This window comes from Chiloscyllium plagiosum, unplaced genomic scaffold (assembly GCF_037043375.1).
Source record: "Chiloscyllium plagiosum isolate Xiang-an unplaced genomic scaffold, Cpla_swu_hap1 HiC_scaffold_6, whole genome shotgun sequence".
NCBI classification, from domain to species: Eukaryota; Metazoa; Chordata; class Chondrichthyes; order Orectolobiformes; family Hemiscylliidae; genus Chiloscyllium; species Chiloscyllium plagiosum.
Window position 1 is genome coordinate 128,296,814 of NW_028270144.1, and position 15,612 is coordinate 128,312,425.

The 15,612-nt window shown below is 44.5% G+C and overlaps 1 protein-coding gene across 1 annotated transcript in view; it reads left to right on the forward strand.

Moving 5' to 3' along the window:
* The window catches only part of clpb (ClpB family mitochondrial disaggregase), a 128,396-nt gene that overhangs the window by 11,113 nt on the left and 101,671 nt on the right, over nucleotides 1-15,612 (forward strand). Inside the window, exon 3 of the mRNA XM_043686858.2 lies at nucleotides 7,543-7,629. Within this exon, the coding sequence (XP_043542793.2) occupies nucleotides 7,543-7,629 (87 nt within the window). The remainder of the gene's footprint in view (nucleotides 1-7,542; nucleotides 7,630-15,612) is intronic.

A 15,612-nucleotide genomic window follows, 5' to 3' on the forward strand; every position in this document is an offset into this window, starting at 1 on the left:
TCAGACCAGGTCAGGATAGCAGATTTCCTTCCCTAAAGGACATTAGCGAATCAGATGGGGTTGTCCTCTAACAATCAGCAACGGTATCATGGTCATCAGTAGACCCTTAATTCCAAATGTATTTTTTATTGATATTGAATTCTGACATGGTGGAATTTGAACCTGGATCAATAACTTAGGTGGGATTTGATCCCATGCCTCTGAGGGGACTGTACCTCAGACCACCCGGTCGCATTACCTGGCAAGTCCCCCCTTGATTATTAAGTGAACCAGCTAGCCCTACACTCTCGGAGTACATTCCAGACCCTAACCACTCGCTGGGTGACAAAGTTTCTTTTCATCTCACGTCTGCTTCTCATAGAATTTATTTTGCAATCTGTGCCCTTTCATTCTCGGACATCTCACAAGTGGAAACATTTTTACCAAACTCTGTACAGACCTGTCATGATTCTGAACACCTCAATTAAATCTCCTCTTGGCCTTCTCTTCTTCAAGGAATACCGTGTCAACTCCTTCATTCCATCCCACCGTTCCCCCGGAGTGCCTATCCTTTACAGGATCTGACTGAAATACACTGAGCCTCAGTCCGTGCTGGTGGGGAGGGCAGGTGATGCTGTGAGCTCACCGTAAGTGACCTAGAGCCCCTACGATGTCAGCTTGATGCTGTGAAAATCTGTAAGTTAAACAGAGCTTGCACAGGCTCTGGCTTTGTGGAGAGGTCTCGGGAGCAGGGGGGGTCTATTCAACAGTAACAGATTGAAACCCGTTGCCAAACAAGTGGACATTGTAATCGGATGGCAACAGTCTGCCATTGTCAGAGCGCGGGCGTGCCGGTGCAGAGAGGGGCAAAACAAAAAGTTCAAGTTGCTCATCCTTAAACTGCTGGTGAAGATCCACCTGTCAAACAGGGCCGGCCGAGTCCACTCCGAACCGAGGGGGAGGGGGCTGAGCCCAAACTCAAACACAGCCTCTGGCATCACTCAGCTTCAGCCTAATGTCTCGCAGTCACTCACCCAGAACCCAGGCCAGGTTGAGAGTAAATGCTGGCGGAAACATCTGTCAGGAGCTCGGTCGGTCTTTAGAAGCAGGCTGGTCTGGATTACAAAATGAAATTAAGAAAGAGAGCATTATGATCCATGCTTTTGCATTTTTAAAATATGTCATCTTTCCCTTTACAAAAGTGACTGGAAACAGCAGGAAGCTATCTCACTTCTCAAAGCAGCTTCTACTCTCTCCCCCCCCCCCCCCCCCCATTCTAGTAAGTGAAGACTGATCTACTAACACCCTCTTGATTCCATCCTCAATGGTCTTAAACAAATGTCCAGCATTCTAAGTTTTCATTCTGTTGTCTTCCACCCTCAGTGGGACAAGGAGTTCTAAATATCCTCAACCTTGTTTTTAAAGCTGTATTTTAAACAGAGGCTTTCTGAGCTGCGTCAGGAAGAACTTGCATTTTTATAGCACTTTTCACAACCTTGATACTCCACGGTGCTTCAATTTGGCAGGACTCTTAGTAGCTGGAATATCACTGGGCAGGCTAATGCTCTGGGAGAGAGGTTCAAATCCCCCCACTGCAGTTGGTGGAACTTCGATTCAGTTAATAAATCTGTCATGTAAAGCTGAGCCTGGTGATGGTGATCAAAAGAGTGTGGCACGGTGGCTCCGTGGTTAGCACTGCTGCCGCAGTGCAAAGATGTGCAGGTCAGGTGGATTGGACATGCTAAATTGCCCGTAGTGTCCAGGGATGTGTAGGTTAGGTGCATTGGTCAGGGGGAAATGTAGGGAAATGGGTCTGGGTAGGTTACTCTTTGGAGATTTGGTGTGTACTTGTTGGGCCGAAGGGTCTGTTTCCACACTGTAGGGATTCTATATAAAAGAAATGTCTGGTTCACTAGTGAAGGAAATCTGCCATCCTTACCTGGTCTACCGTACATGTGACTCCAGACCCACAGCAATGTGGTTGACTCTTAACTGCCCCCTGAAATGGCCGAGCTAACTGTTCAAGGGACAGTTAGGAGTGTGCAAGAAATACCGGCACCCACATTCTGTGAAAAATGTTTAAAACAACATAATGGAGAAGGTAGTTCTAATGCAGCAAGTTCCTGGTACCAGCAATGCTTCGTCATTTAGTCAGTTATACAGTGCCAGGTCACCAGAGAGAGCTCCCCCTTTGAAACAGAGTCTTGGGATTGTGAAAATGGACTGTGGTGGAGGCTGGTACAATTACAACATTTAAGAGGCATTTGGATGGGTATATGAATAGGAAGGGTTCGGAGGGATATGGGCCGGTTGCTGGCAGGTGGGACTAGATTGGGTTGGGATATCTGGTCGGCATGGACGGGTTGGACCGAAGGGTCTGTTTCCATGCTGTATAACTCTATGACTCTATCTGTTCCCTCCACCTCTGGGTAAACAGGGATTCAGTTTAATACCTCCTCTAAAAGGTCTCTTCTCCACCAGTGAAGGAGTTTTGCTGGGTGACATTGGAAGCATCAGCTTTGGTTTTGTGCTCAGCTCTCTGGAATGGGCCTACTGATAGCTGAGGCAGCTGAAGCCTTCCCATCCCTTCATAGCTTGAATTTTGGTTTCTCTGAGCCAATGACCCAGGCTCCCCTACCCTTCACTCACCATGCTGTCTTCACTGGAGTTTAGAAGAATAAGGGGGGGGGATCTCCGAGAAAACTACAAAACCCTAACAGGACTGGACAGGATCAATACAGGAAGGGTGTTCCCAAAGACGAGGGAATCCTGAATCAATCCTCACAGAATTGAGGAAACGTGATAGGCTGTTTAGGATTGCAATGAGGAGAAATATCTTCACCCAAAGGATAGTGGAATTGAGGCCATAATTTTGAATGTTTTGAAGAAGGTGATAATGTAGTTAATAAAAACCGAGAAAACTGCGGCTGCTGTAAATCAGAGACAAAAACACAAAATGCTGGAAAAGCTGAACAGGTCTGGCAGCATCTGTGAAGGGAGATTGGAGTTGGCGTTTCGGGTTGGATGACAGTTCCTCAGAATATAGTTCTTGGGGCTAAAGAGATCAAAGGGTATGGGAAATAAATGGGAAGAGTGTACTGAGTTGGATCATTAGCCACGATCATATGGAATGGTGGAACAGGCTCAAAGGGCTGAGTGGCCTGCCCCCTATTTTCTAAGATTTTGCGAAAGGTTATCTGGAGTCAGTGGGAAAGTAAATTTGAGATCGCTATCAGATTAACGGTGTTATTATTAAATGGCAGAACAGGCTAGAGGATTACAGTGACTTTCTCCTGCTCCTGTTTTCTACATGCTGACCATGTTTTGTTTGTTGATGGGAGATGGGGTGTGGCTGGCTGAACCAGCATTTATCCTCCTGGTGAAGGTGGTGGTGAGCTGTCTTCTGGAACCACTGGCATCCTACGGTCAGCAGAATAGTTGATCGTGTGTGGGCATTTTAACTGAGCTTCCACTGGTCCTTCCCTCCCCTCTGAGCTCTCTGTATGGCCCCAATCTCTCTGTTTCCAAACTAGCCTCATGTCCTTCTGGCCAGGATCTGCCGATTACTGAACTCACAGCACAGCCTCTCTTGTCTACTCGCTTTGCTGAACTCGTGAGGATTCAGAATCCACAGCTACGAGGATTTTCTGGAGCTCAGGCGATCTCAAGCAGTGAATGACTCAATGGCGAGAGGAATGCAGCCCAGAACCAAAGCTCATGGAATGCTGTCCTGTATCCCAAAGACTGAAATACAATTGCTTTGTTCCAGTTCGACCAAGGGACCCTGGGGAGATAATATCTGGAGCACTGAGTTCAATTCTGGGCACTGCACCCTAGAAAGAATACTCTGGTCTTTTGCAGCAGCGATTTGCCAGAATGATACCAGGGCTGAAAGGGTTAGTCCATTAAACCCCACTGTCACTCTGGCAAGCTGCTGTGTGTGTTTGTGTTTTCCCGTTATTGCAATAGGATGTGCCAGATGCACCGAGGGTGTTTTACATCAGTCGAGGGATCTTTGACTCAAGTAGGTGCCTGCACGGAACAGTATCACTTAACACGACAGCATCTGCAGCACTGACCAGATGGGTTCCATCTGTTTTCTTTTGGGACAGTTTATATCTGTCACAGGTAGCCAGGCACCTCAGTTAGTCTGACACAGCTGTTGAATGTTCAATGTCCAACTCTCCCATTGCACAGTCTAATTCATTATTGCACTCCCACTGTATGAATCAGCATGTAATGCTCTCTCTCTGAGGTAACTGCACTCCTCCATTCCAGTCTCTTGATCATTCTCATTTTCATTGTTCCATCAGTGTTGGCCGTATCTTTAGCTGCCTGGGTCCTGAACTTTGGAATTTTCTCCTGAAACCTCTCCCTCGCTCCTTTTTACTATGCTTCCTGAAGGATCAAGGTTTTGAGTACTGGTACTGAAATGAACTGAATTAGCCATCGAAGTGGTGTGTACAAGAGCAGGTTAAGAGGCCGGGAATACTGCAGGGAATAACTCCCCTCCTGACTCCCCAAACCCAGTCCCACCATCTACAAGGCACAAGTCAGGAGTGTGATGGAATACTCCCCACTTGCCTGGATGGAGGCAGCTCCAACAACACTCAAGGAGCTTGACACCATCCAGGACAAAGCAGCCCACTTGATTGGCACCACATCCACAAACATCCACTTCCTCCACCACTGATGCTTAGCAGCAGTAGTGTGAGTCATGATATTTACAGGGCAGAAGGAGGCTATTTGGCCCATTGTGAACATACTGGTCAACAAAAATGACTAAACTAATTGTGTTTTCTAGCTTTTGGCCTGCAGCTCTGGTGGCTGTGGGAATGTAAGTGAGTAGCTGAGTACTGCTGTGGAAAACATTCTCCTCTACCATCCCATTTGCCTTCTACTTCTTCAGAGGGCATAGCCTCACAGTGAAAGGACTTTCCTTCGAACTGAATGGAGCGTTGTTTCTTCAGGTGGTGATGCTGTGGAACATGTTGCAGCAGAAGGCTGTGGAGGCCAGGTTATTGAGTCATTTAGGGTGGAGCGGTGGCTCAGTGGTTAACACTGCTGCCTCACAGCACCAAGGGCTGTGGTTCGATTCTACCGTCAGATGACTGTCTGTGTGGAATTTGCATATTCTCCCTGTGTCTGCGTGGGTTTCCTCCGGGTGCTCCGATTTCCTCCCACAGTCCAAAAGATGTGCAGGTCAGGTGGATTGGCCAAGGGAAATGTATTGCCCCATAGTGTTCAGGGATGTGCAGGTTAGGTGGATTAGTCAAGGGAAATGTAGTGTTACAGGAATGGGCTAAAGAGAGGGAGTGAGTCTGGGTAAGTTGGTGTGGACTCATTGGGATAATTGGCTTGCTTCCACACGGTAAGAACTCTATGATGAGTGTATTTAAGTCAGAGATAGGTGGTGCTTAATAAAGGGATCAAAGGTTATAGGGCAAAGGCAGGAGAATGGGATTGAGAAACATATCAGCCATGATGGAATTGTGGAGCAGACTCAGAAGGCTAAGGAAATTCAGCACATCTACAAGGATTCTTAGCATCATAGAAAGCATCCTATCCAGCTTGGTATGGTTACTGCACTGCCCAAGACCACAAGAAACTACAGTGAGTTGTGAACACAGCCCAGTCCATCAGGCAAACCAACTTGCCTAATACTGACATTGTCAACACTTCCCACAGCCTCGGGAAAGCAGCCTATATAACCAAAGACCTCTCCCACCCTGGTTATACTCTCTTTCAATCAGCAAAAGTTTGAAAATATATGCCAACAGATTCAAAAACAGTATAGAACATAGAACATTACTGCGCAGGACAGGCCGTTTGGCCCTCGATGTTGTGCTGACCTGTGGAACCAATCTGAAGCCCATCTATCTTAGACTATTCCATTTTCATCCATATGCCTATCCAATGACCATTTAAATGCCCTTAAAGTTGGTGAGTCTACTACTGTTACAGGCAGTGCGTTCCATCCTCTACTACATTCTGAGTAAAGAAACTACCTTTGACATCTGTCATATATCTACCACCCCTCGCTGTTATCAGACCCATGAATGGTCCTTTCCTATATCTGAGTTGATGTTCTCTGTAGCTGTAACACTATATTCTACATTCTGTTTTATTACGCCGATGTACTTCTGAATGGTATGATTTGTCTGGTTAGCACGTAAAACATTTCCCTGTATCTCGGTGCATATGATAAAAATAAACCAAATCAAATCAAAAGCCACTCCCCACCCTGACTTGGAAGTATATCACTGTTCCTTTAGTATCACTGGGTCAAAATCCTTGGATTCCCTCCCTAACAACATCATGGGTCTACCTACAGCACACTGACTACAGCGATTCAAGAAGGTATCTCACTTCCCACCATCTCAAGGGGCAACTAGGACGGGCAATAAATGCTGGGCCCAGACTGCAACATCCATGTACCTTGAATGAATTATTTTTAAAAATTCCAATGTGGCTCATTGTGGAATTTTGTCCAATTTTGCTACTTGAAGTACTTCTGGTCATTCTATTATGCTAATGGACATTGTATAACTGTGGGATGTTGTTCACAGTATGTGGTATTTTGACACCGATCGCTGTTTCCTTTGGCTGGAGGTTGATAAACTGAGTGCAGAGATTTAAGCTGATGGATAAGAGATCCACAGGGGATTTTAGAATTAGTTTTACAGAGTGAATTGTTATGATCTGAAATGCATTGTTCAAAACAAAGCAGATTCATTAATAACTTTCAAAAAGGAAATGGATAAACACTTGAAGTGGATATATTAATCCTGCTATGAGGAAATAAGTAGGGGAAGGGGGAGCTATTTGGAAATCTCTTCAAGGGAGCTAGTACAAATGCAATGGGCTGAAGGTTATTCACTGCTGGGACTTGTATTTCATGCATTCGTAGAATCCCTACAGGGTGAAAGCAGGCCATTCAGCCCATCAAATCCATACCAACCCTCCTCAGAGCATCTCTTGCATTTCTGTAATTGCTGTTTTTGCTTTTTCACAAGTGTTTCAATTCAGAGAAGGATTATCAGACTAATACCTGGAATGGGTAGGTTGTTTTATGAGGAAAGGTTGGGCAGGGTGACTTGTATCCACTGGCATTTAGAACAGTAAGAGGGAACTTGATTGAAACACAAGGAGGGGGGTCTTGACAGGATCTATATGGAGTTGTTACTTGATTTGAGAAAACCTAGAACTAGGGGCCACTGTTTGAAAATAATGGGCTGCTTGTTTAAGACATCAATGAGGAGACATGTTTTCTCATAGATGGGTGTGAGTCTTGGAAATCTCTTCCTCAAAAGGTGGTGGAAGCAAAGTCTGAGAATAATTTCAAGACCGAGATAAATTCAGAAAGGGGGTGAAAGGCAAGTTGGAGGGACCAAGGAGCTTAGGCTTGTTCCTAATTCATATGTTTGTATTCTGTCGATCTGTTTTTCCAGTAAAAGGCTCATGGTCCATTAGAAGAGGTGAAGGTTGGCAGTGGGCAAGGGCCAGATGACTTAGTTGTGTGTAAGTCATTGTACTGACCGTAATGCATTGCCTTTCCTGTAGGTTGCTGGCCTCTGGTGTCTCCGCCTCTCATCGGCACAAACTGGGTTGGACCCCACTGATGGTTGCAGCAATGAACAAGAACCACAGGTAATCGCTTTCACCCACTGACATCAAACTACTCATGGTGTTGTCATTCATCGCTAGTGTACCTCCTTGTGTAACACCTTGGTCCCTAGTATAAAATTTAACTCCTGACCCTGTGGATGTGTAGAGCCCTCATACTGTCGTTAATGACAGATCAGACTGCTTACATCCAGGATTTCAGACTTCCCTATCTAGCTGTCACCCAATAGTCTGCCGCAGTGACTTCTCTTCCTGCTCCCATACCATTCCTGCTGGTGTCTTCCAACAGGCTATCTTTGGCACATCATCATTCTCATCTATTCATTTCCCTATGGCAATATCCTCTGAAGACACAGCATGGATTTTCACATAGGACCATAAGAAATAGGACCATTTGGCCCATTTAACAGCAGCTCTAACTCCCGACCACTCCTCCATTGTTTTTGATGACTGCTCCTCTGACATCCAGGACTGGTTGAGCAGAACTGTCATAGATTGAACCATCTTTCATGGCCTTGCTGTTATATTTGACCCTGAGATGAGCTTTCAGCTGCAGTATCACTAATACTGTCGAGAGTGTGTTGCTGGAAAAGCACAGTAGGTCAGGCAGCATCCAAGGAGCTGTGCTTTTCCAGCAGTACATTCTCGACTCTGATCTCCAGCATGTGCAGACCTCACTTTCTCCTAGTGTCACTAATACTGCCTGTTTCCATCTTTGTTTCATTGCTCATTGGGTTCCCATTGTAATTGGATCCCTCAGCAATGTCTTCGATCCTTGACTATTCCAATGCTCTTGGCCTCCCATAACTTCTCTGTATTGGTTGACTGGTACTTAGTCCCAGAAGGCTGATTTGTAAAAATTCTCAGTCTTGTTTCGGAACTCCGACATGACTTTGCTCTGCCCTATTTCTGTAATCTTTCCCCAACTCTAGTACTCTCTGAGATCTCTGAACTCCTCCACACAACCCTGATTTTATTCAATAATAGAAACAAAGCTTTTCCTACTTATACCAAACCTGCTGTCTTTTTATGGCACCTTCTTTGTTTTTGTTCCAGATTTTATTTACCTTGCTATTGGCAGTCTTGCCTGCAGCAGTCTAGATCCTGATCTCTGGAACTCTTTCCCTCTCTGTGCCTCTCTGCAGCTCTCTTCTTTTCAAGAATCCTCTCTTTCCACATTTGACGAGAGAAATGCAGAGCCCCATTCAGAGATTTGCACACAGTGAAAGAGTCGTAGAGATGTACAGCATGGAAACAGACTCTTTGGTCCAACTTGTCCATGCTGACCAGATATCCTAAATTAATCTAATCACATTTGGCCCATATCCCTCCAAATCCTTCCTAATCATATACTCATCCAGATGCCTTTGAATCTCTGACAGTACAACACTTTCTCTGTGCAGTGCGTTGAGTTATCAGCCTGGACTTTTGTGTTGACTCCTGGGGAATGGGAGGATCAAACCTACAACATTCTGAATCCAGTGTAATACACTGGGCTATAGTTGATCACCCAGGGCACTACACTTCAGGAGGGCTACATTGTCCTTGGAAAGGGTACAATGGAGAATCTATAGAATAATATCAGGGATAGAAGAGTTACAATCTGAAGAAATGTTGCATAAACCTGGGTTATTTGCCCTTCAGTTTAGAAATTTGAGGTTTTGAGGATAGTGTTCCAAATTGTAAGTTTGCTCACTGAGCTGGTAGGTTTGTTCTCAGACATTTCGTCACCATGCTAGGTAACATCATCACTGAGCCTCCGGTGAAACACTTGTGTTCTGTCCAACTTTCTATTTAAGTATCTTGGTCTGTTAAGGTGGATGATATCATTTCCGGTTCTTTTTCTAAGGTTGGTAAATGAGGTCCAACTCGATGTGTTTATTGATGGAATTCCGGTTTGAATGCCAGGCCTCGAGGAATTCCTGTGCGTGTCTCTGTTTAACCTGTCCTAGGATGGGTGTGTTGTCCCAGTCAAAGTGGTGTCCCCCTTCGTCTATGAGTAAGAATACTAGTGATAACTGGTATTGCCTTTTGATGGTTAGTTGGTGTTCGTGTATACTGGTGGCTATTTTCCTGTGTCTGTCCAATGTAGTGTTTGTTGCAGTCCTTGCAGGGTATTTTGGAAATGACATTTGTTTCGCTGGTTGTTGGTACAGGGTCCTTTAGGTTCATCAGTAGCTGCTGTTTAATCAGTTCATCAGTTGTTTAAGAATCGGTGGACTGTGTATATCGGGTACCCGTTGTTCTTGAATATGTTGTATAGATATTTTTCTTCTGCTCGCAGCAAAACAAGGGCACTTTACACAAACTCTGTGCTGGCAACTTCTAGGCTTACGGAACACTGCCACCTTTCTAAGGATTCGTAAATAGATGCCCTGTCTGCCTCTCGCAAGGGCAAGAAAGGTGCTACACTACTAATTCAAAGAAGCAGAGGGGTATCCATCCTATTGTGCAGACCCCAACATTCATCTTTCAGTTAACGGCGCTAAAAGCAAACTGTTCCTTATCCTTTGTGGGATCTTGCTGAACACAAATTGGCTGTTGTGTCCCTACATCCTGAGACTACGGAGCGCTCCATGTAAATACCAGTTCTTTTTGTTTCTGTTGCAACAGATTTTAAAAATATTGGAGCCCAGTTGATTTCGGAGGATTAGTGCAGCAATTCCGGTTGGTTTTGTTGTGTGCCTTCACCCGCTTCACCCTGCATCACGGGTAAGGTGCCAATGCACAGGATGGTCCTTCAGAGTGCACCTCCCATGGTTCTGACTTCACGGGTAAGCATGGCACAGGCAGGGTATGTAGGCGCAACAGTTTCCTCTTCCAAATCCAATTTCAAACAGCAAGCCTCTGCCACAAACCTGCTTGCAGGTCTCACTGACCCCGGAGAAAAATATGCTCACTCTGCTGTCCTCAATTCTTTATGGTTCGGAACAAGATGAGTGCCAGGCCAGGAGTCAAGAGACAGTGTTCGTCCTTGACTGATGCAGTGGAAGAAGGTGCACCCAGTTTCCATGTGTTGGGAATCTCTGTCCCCCTGTTTTGTTTATTTTTGATGTCTTCCAGTCACCATCTCTTCAGACGTGTGTGTGTGTAACATCTTCAAAAGTCCAGCTTTTGATGGCCTCTGTTTAAAAAAAGATGAGAGGAGGGTGTTAGGCAGAGGGGTGGGGGTCATGGGCCACACACTGGGTTGAGGGGAGACTCTCTTCAGCTGGCTTTGAAGTCCGAGCTAGTCTGTTTGTGGTTCGAAAGAGAGAGAGCGAGTGATGGAAAGACCGAGAGAAAAGTCTGGATGCTGAGAGGATAAAAAATTCACCCTTTGGTCTTTTCCCTTTCTTTTAAGAACAGAGAGAGTGAAAGCAAGGACACAAAGAGTAGCAATCAAGTGTGACTGTTGTCCTTTCCTGCAGCCGGCTGTTGGAATGTGACATGTTCGAGGGTAAAGAACTTAGTGGGAAAGTCTGAGTATACTCTAGTTACCTGCCCCCTGTTTCTTCATTTGGCCCACTTAGCTAGCCCTGTTATGTTTTTGTCAACGCAGAACAAATGTGTTTTGTTTCATTTTTAAACACATCAAAACAACTCACATACAATGTACAGTTTTCTTAAAACAATAGGTGGATTTATCGACACTTTGTGGACTGCAGCGGTTCAGGAAGGTGGCTCACTGCCACTTTCTCCTGCACAGTTAAGGACAGACAATAAATGCTGGCCCAGCCAGTGACGCCCACACCCCATGAACAAATTTTTAAAAACGACTTACAATTGGTGGAGATGTGAAATTGAAACTGTAAGCCATGGGAAAAGATAGGTGAATGTTTAAGGTGTGGAGCCATCACCTGAACTTCATTTGACAGTAATTAATGCCTTGAAGTGATGTACAGCAATGGGGGCACATCTTGAATACTGTATGTCATTTTGCTCTCCTTGTGTAAGGCAGGATGTTGGCAGCAATCCCGGGAGGTTTACAACATTGATACCTGGAACAAGCAGGTTCTCTCATGAGGAAAACATGAATGTCCACAACGCAACAAGTGCGGAGAGGGGCTGTGATATCTTTTGGCCGCAGAAGGGTCTGCGTGTGTGCAGCTGATGTCACCATGCCAGGAAGTATTTGTAAATGTGTCATTGATGCCATTGCATTCCCTGCACAGTGTCGTCAGCAGCTGCTGTGTGCCTTGAACTCCGACAAGGAAGGGGGTGCAGAAAGTGAGGTGGGAGGGGTGGCAACAGACACAGTCCCATTCTCCAAGCATGGCCATTAAGCTCTAGCAAGAGGCTGGATTGGGCTGGATACCAGGTACAGTGAAGGAAAGGTGGCCAAGGAGACTCTCACAGGGAGAGGAAGCTCCTCTTGTTCAGCCCCAGCCTCCGCCACCTCCCTGAGACGTCAATCACACTTGCACTGACTGACTATGTTGCTTCCCATCAATTAGACAGAAGGTCTCTTTGTACAAGCATCCTCTGGCATTTATAGCATCCTCAGCCTGTGTGGGAAAGTTTGCACACTGTTTGTTTCTTCTGGAGTGCAGAAGACTGAGGGATGATTTAAGACGATAAGATGTAGGAGCAGAAGTCAGTCATTTGGCCCATTGTGTCCATTCAGTGAGATCTTGGTTGATCTGATACACCCAACTCCACTTTCCTGCCTTTTCCCTTTAACCCTTGATTCCCTTCCTGATTAAAAATCTATTTCTCTCAATCTTGAATATACTTAATGACCCATTCTCCACAACCATCTGCAGTAAAGAATTCCACAGATTCACTATGCTCTGAATGAAGAAATTCCTCCTCCTCTCTACCCTAACTGGGTTAAACCTAACCCTTATTCTGAGGTTATACCATCTGTCCTAGGCTAAGTTGTAGACCAAATGTAATATTTCCAAACTTGCAGATAAGCAGGAATGTGAGGAAGGTAAAAAAAGGAAGATTTCAGTTGGATTTGGAGAGGCTTCATGATTGGGCAAGAAAGTGGCAAATGGAATACAAATTGGAGAATTGTGAGAGGAATATGCACTTTAGAAAATACAATTAGCATCCCAGAAGCTGCAGTCATGAAATAGAAAAAAGAGTGGAACTTAGGAAAATCCCTATCGTCCAGGAGGTGGTACTGATAAATTGTTGGAGCTAAGACCTGAAATGTGTTTAGTTCCTGATGGACTTTATCCTGGTGTCATAGAAAAAGTAATTGGTGAGATAACTGATGTGTTAGTTTTAATTTTCCCCGAATTCCCTAACATATATCAAACAGAAGATGTTAGAAGCTATTACTAGGGAAGTTACAGCAGGGCACTTGACTGAATTCAGGGTAATCGAGCAGAGTTTGCAGGGTTTTGTGAAAGGGAGATCATGTTTGACCAGTCTTTTGGGTGGATGTATCATCCTTAGATTTTCAGAAGGCATCTGGTAAGGTGCGACATCAAAAGCTATTGCTGAAGCTAAAAGCATATGGTACAGGGGTAGTATATTGGGATGGATATTTGAGCTGAATAACAGCAAACAGAATGTAGGCAGAATTGTTTTTTTTTCAGATTGGCAGAATGAAACAAGTAGTGTTCTCATGCATGAATCATAAAAAACTAGTGTATTGGTAAAGCCAGATGCCTTCTGAAAATCTGAGGATGATACATCCACCCAAAAGACTGGTCAAACATGATCTCCCTTTCACAAAACCCTGCAAACTCTGCTCGATTACCCTGAATTCAGTCAAGTGCCCTGCTGTAACTTCCCTAGTAATAGCTTCTAACATCTTCTGTTTGATATATGTTAGGGAATTCGGGGAAAATTAAAACTAACACATCAGTTATCTCACCAACTACTTCTTCTATGACGCCAGGATAAAGTCCATCAGGAACTAAACACATTTCAGGTCTTAGCTCCAACAATTTACTCAGTACCACTTCCTGGACGATAGGGATTTTCCTAAGTTCCACTCTTTTTTCTATTTCATGACTGCAGCTTCTGGGATGCTAATTGTATTTTCTAAAGTGCATATTCCTCTCACAATTCTCCAATTTGTATTCCATTTGCCACTTTCTTGCCCAATCATGAAGCCTCTCCAAAGTACGCTTTCCTAATAGTATTGGTAATTCTGATTGAATGTGAAAGTAGGGAGGTTATGCTTCATTTGGACAGAGCACTGGGGAGACCACATCTGGGCGCACAGGTTAGTCACCCCAGGTAAGGAACTAGTTCATAGAAGGCTTGTGAAACTAAACTCCTACTTGGAATTGGGCAGGTTGGCTTATAAGGAAAGCTTGGACAGTCTGGGTTTGTATCCACTGGAGTTTAGAAGAATAAGAGACAACTTGTTTGAAACATACAAGAACCTGAGGGGTCTTAACAGGATGGTTATGACGAGCATGGAGAGTCTGGACTATTGGGCTTCTGTTTAAAAATCAGGGATCACTCATTTGAAGCAGAGATTAGGCAAAATGTTTTCCCTGAAAGTCATGAGTCTTTGGGACTTTGTATTTCAAAAGGTGATGGAAGCAGAGTCCTCGAATACTGTTAAAGCCGAAGTTGTTAGGTTTTTGTTAGATAGTAGAATGGAAGTTTAACAGGGCTCGGCAGGAATGTAGGTTTGAAGTTGCAGTTCAGATCAGACATGAACTTATTGAATGGCAGAGCAGACTTGAGGGGCTGAATGGCCTGCAGTATGGTTAGAGTTAGGCTCCTTTTTTGTATATTCATAAGGATGTGTCCTCGTGTGGGTGAATACGAATTCAGGGGCCATGGGTGAATACGAATTCAGGGGCCATGGGTTTAAAATAAGAGATTGCCCTTTTAGGTCAGAGATGGGGGAAATTCTTTCTCAGAGGGTTGTGAGACTTTGGAACTCCCTGTGGGGCAGGGTCATGTAGTATTTTTAAAATGGGGTTAAATAGATTTTTGTTAGGCAGGGCATTGAAAGATCTGGAACACAATCTGATAGAATATGATCTTATTGAATTGGGTCAAATTTGTTCCTAATTTGGATGTTCATATGCTTGTAGGTTTGGCCATGTAGTTAATAGTTAAGATACTGAACAAATAATCTTGAGATCCTAAGTTTAAGATCTGCTGTGATATGTTTTGAATGACAATTTGCTTTCAAATAAAAAGCGACAATGTAGTTGTCAGATTGTCATTGACAAATCCAGTTGATCCACTAATTCCCCTTTCGGGAGAGATACCTGTTATCCTCACCCTGCAGGTGACTCCAGGCTCCACAAACGTACTGTTGATTTTTAAAGGCCATTAGAAGTAGCTGCTCAGTTGTGTCAAATCTGCTACCAATCTATGTGAACTTCTCTAGTGCCACAACCCTCTAAAATATCTACACATGTCTAATTCCAGCCTGCTGTTAATCACTGGTACGAGTGGTTTTCATCATGCCACCAATGGAGGCCTTGCCTTCTGTCCCATCCCTATGCTCTTAAATTTCCCCCCTTCAATCTTTGTTTCCCCTTTTAAGATGCTCTGTAGAACTTGGCTGTTTTGACCAGGGGTTTGGGTGCACATTCATATATCCCCAAACGCATGACTCCATCAGATTTTGATTGAGAACTATCCTGCGAAGTACTTGCAATGTTTTATTATTCAAGGTGCTATACAAGTGCTAGCTCTTGTCCTTCAGTTTGAAGGCCTCTCACTATCCTCTCAGCACAGTTTGAGATGGACGATGAATGCCAGCCTCGACAGTGACCCCCACGTCCTGAGATTGAAGGGTAACAGCCATTGCAGAGATCTGTGTTCTGAAACACAGGACTATCCAATAACTCCATTTGCATTCAACTCTTAATTTCCTAATTGGTGAAGATTAATCAGTGTAATTCTTGTCCCTGGAGCAGCCAGCTGAAGGTTCAAGTTCAACTTCAGGATATAACTCGTAATCGAGGTTAATGGTCCAGAACAGTCCTGAGTGCTGCACTGTTGGGGGTGCTGTTTTTCACATGAGGTAAATGTAAAAGGCTACAGCACAGTTCAAAGAAAAGCCAAGGACTTCCCATCCAATGTTTATCATGC